Below are 10,731 nucleotides of genomic sequence, written 5' to 3'. Positions count from 1 at the left end.
AGTAAATGGAGGCAATATTGTGGCTTTTGGCATTCGATTACAACAAAACAGCAGTGGAAAAGAGGGCGAGGATTATTAATTGGTAGAGTTGAATGTAATCTTGCGCCAAGCTATTTTTAAAATCTTTTTCTTTAGAGTATATAATGATATAAAGCTTTATACAGGTAAATTTGAGAGAAAATTTACGTTTAAGTTTAGATTTTAGTTTAAGTCCTGCAAGCTGTATTGCTGGCATCGTCCTCAATCCAAGAAGTGTGTGTGTGTGTGTGTGTGTGTTCACGCAGAGATAAATGGATAAAAGGACTGGCTTCATTCTCCTTCCTTTTTCGTAAAGAATGGTAAAACTCTCTTTGCAGCTCTCAATTCTGTCGCGTCCCTTTCCTCATCTCTGTTATTTTCCTCAGAAAGCTCTGACATTATCATGGGCTTGGTGTGAAAAGCTGTGGCAACAAGAGGCTCGTCTGCCACCTTGGCTAAAGAGTGCACTCCGAGAACAGACTTAAATGCGTTACGGTGAGGAAACACACTTTGCTTTTGTATGCGGCACTGGCTACATGCAGAGAAAACTCTGTTCCAGGATACTCAAGTAGGAGTAACCCGGTTTTGGGTTGACGCATGTAAACATCATAACTGGGTTAGAATAACATGGTTAAGCTCATACTCTGATTATGAGAAACCTGGTTAAGATGCCTGGCTTACTCTGATATTAAACATTGAAATTGAAAAATCTTACTGCTTTCACTTTTGGTTTTTGCCGTCTGCGCAAACTCAGACCTGCACAGCATTATGGGTACATTTTTAAATCAACAGAACTTATTATTGGGATCATCATTTCTTTCCCCTCTGTTAACACAAGAAAGGCCAAGCCATGGTCAATTACTGTAATGGCTGTTTTGACTTTGACAGAATTGAAATATCTCTGCTTTCAAAATGTCTCTTAGACCCCCAAAATCCATTAACCATTTTATCTGCAGACTGGAATGTTCTATTAACTTCTTCATTCATGGCAACAGGAGATATCATAGGTTCATGTGAATAAGACCTTAACCTGAGTGTGGCCAATACTATTCTGTGCATGTAAACACAGCCATTGTGTGTGTGCCTGCATTTGTGTGTACCTCTCCATATGTGTGTGTGTGTGTGCATGCGTGCCTGCTTGCATTTGCATGTGTGTGTGTGTGTGTGTGTGTTTTCCAGGCCGCCTTTGTCCACTCAGTTTGTTTAGGCTATTGTCAGTGAGAGCAGCATGAATAAACTGGACAGGCTCCTGGTCAGACCAAGGCTGAGTCACAGAGCTGTTGAGCATACAGCAGTCAATCTCAAATTTTTTTTGGCTTGCAAACGCTAAAAACCAAGCGCTTTCTTTCTCCGTGACACCAAACAATGGTATTTAGTTTCCCTTTTCGAGCCAATTCACTTGACTGATTGTTGCATTGCATTGCACATATTCATTATTTCACAAAATAAAACAAAACATTTATCCCAGTGACTATATACACGATGATGTTTGTATACAGAGGTGGAAATACTCAAAATTCTTGTTTGTCGAATTTGTTTCCATCGTTGTTGCTCAGCGCTCGTTGCTGTGGTGTTTCTGCTCTGCTCTTCCCAGAGATCAGCTGTCAATCAAACAGTGTGTCCAGGACTGTGACGTCTTTCTCCTTGGATTTTCTGTTGATGCAGTTTGAGTTTCTCTTTTCTTCGTCTGCTCAGTCATGGTGGCTATCACTGCTCATATAACTACCCAGTTCTTCTGTTGATTCCAAACAAACCGGAAACGTGAATCAGAGGATTTCACCCAGGAAAGAGATACCAGACACCGAGTTTAGAACAGCAAATGTAAAAGCTTTCATGAACTGGATGTAGGTTGAATCACTATTGTGTTATAGCAATCGGCAATAGAGAGCAGCGAAACAGACATTTATTTTTTAAAAAAAAATACTTTGAAAATCTATTATGATCACATTCCTTACATCATCTCACAACTCCCTGTGAGCTCCCACCTACAGGCTGAGAACAAATGTTCTCAGGCATTTGAAGAGCCAAAACTGAATCTGTACAGAATCATGGAACAGGATTGCTGATCTGAGACAGTTTTTACAACAGTGAAGCTCCCATGGTCTCTTGACCTGCCCAGTGATCTTGGATCAGCGCTTCTATTCTTATGAACCTTGGCCTGTATTCAATCAAACAAAATATCGCAAATCACTCCCTTTGCATCAGTGTAGAGTACAACATTGTTTATACAAACCTCAAGACTCTGAACCAGTGGCATTGCCAGGTTCTTTCTTCACAGTGTCAGGAAAAGACAAGGCAGGATACATAGATCTTCTTCACGTTTTCAAAAGAGGAAGAAAGGTATGTGATAGGTTTGGTTAAACGAGTGATTGATTATCCATATCTGAAAAAGACAGCTGTGTGGTGGCGAGCTAACTAGCATAGCGGCCAGATGGACACTTGATGCTAGCTTGGACTGACACTTGACTTGGCTGATAGCTTCATGGTTAGATGACTAAGCTACAGCTAAAAACTTCATGTTTCCAAACGCAAAATGTTCTTTTCAGATGTTTTTTTTTTTTTTTAAAGGCGTTGAGCTTTGCTAGAGTCAATGTAATATTGGATCACTGTAAACAAAATGTCACAATTTCTCTCCAGTCTACCAGCTGGTCAGTCAGTTACTTACTGCAGTCCAGTCTTGTCAGGTTCATCCTCTCATTCAGCTCTATTTATGTAGGCTGCTGAACATTAAATGCCTAAAAACAAATTCCCTTCACATGAAACGTCTATATTATCTTCAACTTCAGACATTGTTTCCCTTAAACGTGAGAAAATGTTTACAAAAAATTGAATTTGTGCCTCTGTATGTTTTACTAATGCATAGTAGCCTAGACTCCTCCATCCATTTACAATGGATTAGGCTCTTAATGATGATCTTTGTTACTACAGTATGATGATGTGACATTGAAAATATCAGCTTCCTAACAGAAGGAAATCACAGGTGAAATCATTTGCCTCTCAAAATAAGTTATGTTTAAAGCTAAGTTTCCAGTTCAAGTTAGTGAAATATATAGAAACATAACCTTTGATTCTTTGATTTGATTAACTCATTGGACTAGGATTGGATTTTTTACAGTAAAGAGAAGATGAGGCGTGACGAGTGCATACTGAAAATCATATACTGTATATTTTAATATATATGTATATTGTATATATTCATTGATAACTGTGTCTCTGTTTATCTTTTGCACAACCTGAACTGAACAAGATAGAGAAGGAGACAGAGAAAGAGACAGACAGCACACTACAATATACTGTATCACTGTAGGCCTGTAAAGTGTTTACTATGCTGCTTCATTCACACCCATGTTCATGTCAAATTGCACCAGAGTGATGCATTTTGATGTTGAAATTTCAAAATGTTTCCCCGGATGTTCTCAAATCCTAACAACGCCTCTGCTCTGACCCAACCAGCCTACTAACTATAATAAAGAAAAATTGAGTAAACCATTCATTCCAGAAGATTCATCGGTAGTTCCTCGAAGCAAATAAGCACAAAGTTGCTGCACTTGCCAGCCTACTCCAATCAGAAAACATGCGGCAGAACGTGATTGGGGCTAAGTCTTGTATGGCGTTTATCTGTCTTTAGCGAATTCGAGAGCCGATAATTACCTTAAAATCACATTTTAGCGTGATTATGCTATATATCAGGTCACCATCATGTCAACTCTGCACACACAGAGTTTTCAGTCTTTCTCTTTAAACCCCCCCTAAGCATTGGCACTGCTTTGGCTTATGTAATGGGCTATATCTGAAACCTATGACTTAGCCGTGGCACTTTAAACTGATTGGGTTTGTTTATCCCCAGCTAAACTCAGAACCCTAGATAATCTGCGCAAAAAGAAGATAATATCTCATGTCTGCTCATCTCTCCCCTTATCCAAACAAGCTCCGTTTGTCTCCCTGAGCAATAACACGTCGCTGGCCTAGATAAATATGACCCACGTCCCACACCGACGCAAAGAGGGAGACGGAGGCTGGGAAAAACACACACAAACACATATACTCACACATAAGCTCACACACACACTCACCCAGGAATATACATGCACGGAAACACGCACACACACAGACGTATGCACACACCCACATGCCAACCGGAAGCAGACGTTAAATGCACGCTCATCGGCATACATGCACACACACACACACACACACACACACATAGGCACGCTCTCCAAGGTCTGAAGCTTTAAGACAGACGCCCCGCAATGGCTCAGTGTGATGAGGACAAAGACCGGATTACTGCTTAAGGAAAAAAAAACAATAGGCAGCAACTCTCGGTGGCTGTAAAAACCGATGTGCGAAAAGTTTTGGGTTTTTTTGTGTGTGTGGTGTTTTAGCGAAACAGCAGGCGGGCGCATTCCAGGATGGATGCCAGAAACAACGGAGTACCAGAAAGCGAGAGAGAGAGAGAGGAGAGAGGAGGGAACAGCCGCACGGGGAACCACAACTGTCTTCATTTGGCCGCTCTTCCACCGCACAATAACAATCATGACATAGCAAAACTGGCTGCTTGATTAAGTTTTGGGAAAATACGCTGTCAAGAAAATGCATCGGCGTATAAACTTCATTTTACATAAGTATTGTTATGTAAACGGCGCTGATAAAAAGAAGTCGAGTTTGATGGATTGAGGTCATTTAGATAAAAACCCCGCGCTCACTTTCATACTGTAGCGTGCACAGTAACAGCAGCTCCTCTTATCGACCCGCTAATAAAGACTGGGATACAAAGGACTGCATTATTTAATAGATGAAATGAGTTTCATTCTAAAACTGATATCTATTACTCAGTGCTTCAAAAACATTCATAGGCATAAAGTAAGCAAGTGTCATGCAGGAAAACCTCATATCTCCAAAGAGGCACCCAAATATATATATTTAAAATTGTACAATGTTTTAGCAATGGCTTGGCTTGTTCCTAAAGGCATTAGTCACATCCCGCATGTGGGAGACTGTGTCAGCTGTCAATTACAGCACAAAAACCTGGCTGGGTTTCTGATGGATTTGCCAATATGTCTTAAATAGATTGCAAAGCCAGATTGACAACTTTAATTTTGTTCAAACGCAACCCACACTGTTCCAGTTTCTGCTCACTGCCTACTCTCGCTCTCAGTCTCAATGGATCCTCCGCTGGGACCGTGAGAACAGTGTGCTTTGTGCAGAGAGAGGAAATCGAACAGAGCGGAGCGAGTTGAGATGTTCGAGTCTGAACGGCTTCGCCCAAACGGTCCAAGCAAGTTGGCGTTGTGTCCTTCATCTAAGATGAGACAAAACTGAGGTCCAAGGTGTTAGCTTCCAATGTACTGTAGTAACTCCATACATCAAGCTTGTATCTAAGGATTGATCTATCCTGACAGGCCCTCCTGACCATGCTGGAGTCTAGTCTACGCCCCAAAGACCAGAGTAAAAACCAGCAGTCCACTCCGCACACACCTCCGCTTTATTTAACTGAGGAGCCTGGGGAGCTTAGGCTGGAAAGATCTGTCTCGTCTTTTAAAACATAAAAACGTATTCTTCTCTAACCCGGTTTTTAATTAATGTGTCACATTTTTATTATTTGTTTTATGACTTTTATCATTTGTAAGGGTTAAGGTCAGGTTAGGTTAAAAAAAAGTGCTGTATAATCCAAATAAAGTTTAATATAATTCAGTGGTGAAGTTGGAAAGTAGACCAAGCAGCTGTGCTAGTTTGACATGCAGAAGTTGAACTAGAGTCAAGCATTGAGACTTTACAATACAGTGCAGGCTAAAATACCACAGAAAGTGGAGCAAAGTGTTAAATGAAGTGAACGAATGAACAAAAAACAAAAGAATGGGTGAAGGTGGACTCTCAAGGTGGACCGTTTTGTCACTGTACAGCTGCAGTGGCAAAATGTACAGTCCCATACCATTTGTTTTTCTGAAAGTAAGGGTTGAAATGTCTGCTCCTGTTTCAGGTTAAGTTCTGTTTCTGTCTGAGCAGAAGTTGCCACTCTGAGGCAGAGGGCAGAAAGAAAAGCTGCAGGGACGGAGGCACGAGTGAAGCTCCTTTGCAGCAACATCTTATAGAGTTTTAAAGCAGTCATCTGTTACATTTTCATATAAATAAATGTCTGGTTTGCTGCTCTCTATCACCAATTGCTATAACACAATAGTGATTCAACCTATATCCAGTTCATGAAAGCTTTTCCATCGTCTGTTCTAAACACCTGGTGTCTGGTAGCTCTTTCCTGGGAAAAATCCTCTGCCACACGGGAAGTGATGCGTTTTGCGTTTCCAGCAACAGCCATTTGTTTGGAATCAACAGAAGAAGAACTGGGTAGTTAGCATGAGCAGTGATAGGCACCATGGCTGAACAGACAAAGAAAAGAGAAACTCAAACTGCATCAACAGAAAATCCAAGGAGAAAGACGTCACAGTACTGGACACACTGTTTGATTGACAGGTGATCTCTGGGAAGAGCAGAGCAGAAACACCACAGCAACGAGCGCTGAGCAACAAAGTAAAAAAAAACAACAAAACAATAAAAACAAGGACCTTGAGGATTACCACTAAGATAGGGGGGTTAGTAAATAATTTGCATCACTCTGCGTATTATTGAGAGGAGCATTGCTGAATGATGATGTGGTCCAAAGATGGGACCGGTCGAATCAAGTACAGAATGAATCTCCTCGTTACTCTCTTCCAGTTGTTGGCTACATAACAGCAGCCTCCTGGCCTGTCTGGTAAGAGTGTGGTTAGGATCAGTGTGTGGAAACACAGCTAGAGATGTGTGTTCCTGTTTACACTGAGCGGGAGGTAATTGAGGAAGTCTGTCTCTCTCCTCAGGAGCTCTCTCCTGCTCAGTGGGAGCTGTGTTACTACTGAACAAAAACATCTCACATCTCTCTCTCTCTCTCTCTCTCCTTCTCACATTCTCTCTCTCTCGTCTCCCTCTCTTCCTCTCCCTCTTTCGCTGGAGGAGATATCTGCTGCTCGGCGGGAAGCGTGCCATGTCTGCCTCACCCGTAGCAGAAACTCCACAAAAGAGCCAACTAGATCCCCCCCTTTCTTCTCCCCCACAACAGGAGAGCGCTCGCTTGTCGAGCTTCATCCAAGGGGAGCTGTGTTGCATCTGTCAGCAATACCTCCTTATCAGAAGACTGGGGGGGGGGGGGGGGGGGGGTGACGGCGCTGACTCTCATGTGCATTTAAAGCAATGCAAATGAGCTCATCTTTTTTGTGAAGTTTTATGCTGCTATTCCCCTTTTTTTTCGACACAATCGACACAAAACCTGCATGTGCTTACTTGGAACTGGCCGGCGTAGTGTTCGTCGGTGGTGCCCTCCCTGCCCTCCTTCAGCGCGATGAGGGTGAACCCTCGGAAGTAAGAGGGGCTGCTCGCCACGAGGATCACTGTATGCAGAAGGGAGAGAGAGAGAGAGAGAGAGAGAGAGAGAGTGAGTTTCATGGCATTGCGTTATTCCACAAAGACACCATGCATAAAGGAGGTTTTCCCAGTGACACATTAGGGTCAGGGCCATATGAAGCTGGGTCACTCTGTATGATGCAAAGGAAAATGCATTAAGAGGTGCATACAAAAGGAGCATTACTCTGTTTGTGAGCATCAATGGGATGTGAAAGAGTGAGGGTTGTAAATAGAGAGAGAGAGAGAGAGAGAGAGAGCCTATAAATCTCATGCAGGGAGTTTTGTATGGGGAACAGGGCCAGGAAAGGGAGATGTAATGAGATGTGGGTGGAATTTTATTTGGTATAGGGCTCACCCTTCTGCACCCTGCACCCCGCATTTTCATACCGGCCCATTTATCTTAAAACTAGCTCTTGGCACCGAGACGAAAGATGTCAATATTTTCAATCTTATCCAATTTTAACGAATTATTTGCTACTTAAAAGCGGCGGCGGCTTGGGGAATAACTTCTCTTTTTTTTTTTTTTGCTTTTCCTCACCCCGGCCGTCCTTCACAGGTCCCTGATAGCCGATTAGAATTTGCCTCCAGATTGATAAATGCACCGTCACACAGCCAAATTTACATGATCTGGAGGATGATCTCGGCGGGAAGGCTTGGAGACAAGGTGACATTTGATTTCCATCCTTGTTTTTGACGCCCCAGTATGAAACCGTTATAGCATGTCAGCTCCTATTAAAACCCTATGCACCCCAGTACTGGCTTTGTTTCAATGATTGCTTCAATAGGTCATTTTTTTCCACTCTCAAACTGACTGACTGAGCTTTTTGACTCAAGGACAAACAGCAAAAGTAAAACCGAGCTGCTTTTTGAGTGACGGCGGGTTGAGTTGAAAACAGCTTAGTTCTCAGGTTTAACTCATTGAGAATCTATGTGAGTAGACCATAGATTTATATGGCCAAATGCATTTGGTATAAATTGTACGGGTCAGCTTAATTGGAGCCAGATCTTGCAGCGTGTATGTGTGTGTGTGTGTGTGTGTGTGTGTGTGTGTGTGTGTGTATCCACTTGCTGACAGGAAGAGGAGAGGAAGTAAAGAGAATATAGGTCAGACATTATAACTCTAAGTAGCCCTATCAAGCCCAATATCTCCCTGTAGGAGACTGAGAGATAGAGACACACACACACACACACACACACACACACAGAGTGAGATACACAAACACATATACAGAGACAGATACACACACACATATACAGAGAGAGAGAGAGAGAGAGAGAGAGAGAGAGAGAGAGACATAATAATTGGTGATATAGCCTATGGCTTAGAAACTGTGTCCCACAGCTGCAATTTCTACATTTTGCTATGTAGTAACAATATGTATGACTATGTATTAAGTAAAATGAAATGCGTAATAGTGCGCAAGCCTATGTTACATGTCTCATGTTCAAGTTTTATGGAGAAAACAGTGTAATGCAATAGCACGGATACTGTGCAGCGCCCTATACATTTTCCAACTTGACAAGCGGCCCACTTGTTTAATTTGGCGCAAGTTTACGCACCGAATGCGCCAACCGACTTTAACAACAACAAACTCTCCGGCCTACCTCTGTAGGTGTTGCCGGGCTTGTAGCTCTCCGGGTCCCCCTCCACTCGGAGTCTGAACTCATGGTACCCGTCCCTCCGGGTCCCCTGGGTCTGCGCCCGGAGGATCCGCCCGCAGTACCCGTCCGACCTGCCGGCGGCGGGCTCCTCCACGAAAGCGACGGCGTTGCACACAAAACTCGAGACGAAATACTGCAAAAGCAGCACATGTAAATACATTCCCATGTTCGGAGCAAGCGCCCTTCGGAGGAGTCGACAGTGGTAATTCAATCCCCCCAAAAAAAAAAAAAAACCTGGAAAGGCGAAACAGCGGACAGAGGATCAGCGCAGCTAAAACTCAGAGAGCCCCGACCAAAACTACAGCAGGCTGCGCAACGTCATTGACACTCAGTGGTAAAGGTGAGGAGAAGGAGACGGAGACGAGTCCATCCTGAACTGGGGAGCGCGTCTGGGGCGCACCACGGTACAGCGGCGATGAACGGAGAGAGAGAGAGAGAGAGAGAGAGAGAGAGAGAGAGAGAGAGAGAGAGAGAGAGAGAGAGAGAGAGAGAGAGAGAGAAAGAGAGAGTGAGAGTGAAAGAGAGAGTGAGAGAGAGAGAGAGAGAGAGAGAGAGAGCTGTTCCCCGGATCTGTCAGCGGTGTGTTGATAGAGAGCCTGGTACCAGCGGGGGGCCGGGAAATAACCGAGTGCGGTTGCACGCCGCTGTCTCCTTGGCTTGAGGCGAGGGAAGGGCCAAACTGGAGCTCCGCACTTTTAACAACACCCAGACCCCCCTCCCCTCCCCTCCCCTCCCATGCTCACCCTCACCCCACATAGCCTACACATACAGGGAGACTATCTGTCTGTCTGACAGATAGTGGATCTCACAAGTCAAATATCCTGCCTCTTAGGAATAAGAACAAAAAAATCCGTATATATTTTAATGATATGATGGAGATGAAACATACCATAAAGTAAGATAAGGTCATTATAAACTTACTAGTGCGCAGCAGAGACACACTATAAGTCAATATTATAGCAATATTGTTTTTATTGCTCCTCGCCTCCTGTGCGTATTTTACGCATTTTCTGCTCCATTATGGATATGGGAGCTCATTTCTTTCTTTCTTTTTTTTTTTTTTTTTATAAAAACAGGCGTTATGAGGATGTTTGCCTTTAAAACGAACACATTACATCATTTAATATCACTTTGCAGCTCTTCACGACAATCACCGGCAAATGTTTTACGCTTTCACCGGGCAGGTGCGCTTTTACAGGCTTTTCATAAGACACCGTCGAAGGACACCTTGTTGATTAATGACATGGTTTGGCCAGGTAGCCACTGTGTAGCCTAATGACGCCGCCGCCTGCCCCTCTAATAAAGGCTGCAATGAACTTCAGAAGGCTGATTGATGACTCCATGCCGTTGTCAAATCATATTCGAGCGATTAAAAACAGTTACAGGGGCAAGTGAAGTGGGACACGGTGTGAATGAGAAGATGCGGCATGCGCGTATAAACAGCCGGTGCAGTGTGTGTGTGTGTGTGTGTGTGTGTGTGTGTGTGTGTGCGTGCGTGCGTGCGTGCGTGCGTGCGTGTGTGTGTGTGTGTGTGTGTGTGAAACATCCTCCTTCGCTTTCCTCTCAACACTGAATGTCAGCCCTTGTGAAGAGCTGGACATGCACCTACACAGGATTTGGACA

General features: G+C 43.6%; 1 protein-coding gene across 1 annotated transcript in view; it reads right to left on the bottom strand.

Moving 5' to 3' along the window:
• spon1b (spondin 1b) overlaps window positions 1-9,576 on the bottom strand; it is a 67,709-nt gene extending 58,133 nt beyond the window's left edge. Inside the window, exons 1-2 of the mRNA XM_078282990.1 lie at window positions 9,052-9,576; window positions 7,327-7,433 (exon numbers count right to left, since the gene is read on the bottom strand). Coding sequence (XP_078139116.1) covers window positions 7,327-7,433; window positions 9,052-9,274 — 330 coding nt within the window. The 5' untranslated portion in view covers window positions 9,275-9,576. The remainder of the gene's footprint in view (window positions 1-7,326; window positions 7,434-9,051) is intronic.
• Between the last annotated feature and the right edge of the window lie 1,155 nt (window positions 9,577-10,731).

Source organism: Centroberyx gerrardi, chromosome 4 (genome assembly GCF_048128805.1).
Source record: "Centroberyx gerrardi isolate f3 chromosome 4, fCenGer3.hap1.cur.20231027, whole genome shotgun sequence".
Taxonomy (NCBI): domain Eukaryota; kingdom Metazoa; phylum Chordata; class Actinopteri; order Beryciformes; family Berycidae; genus Centroberyx; species Centroberyx gerrardi.
Note: the sequence above shows the minus strand (reverse complement) of the source record. Positions and strands in the feature narration are given on the sequence as shown.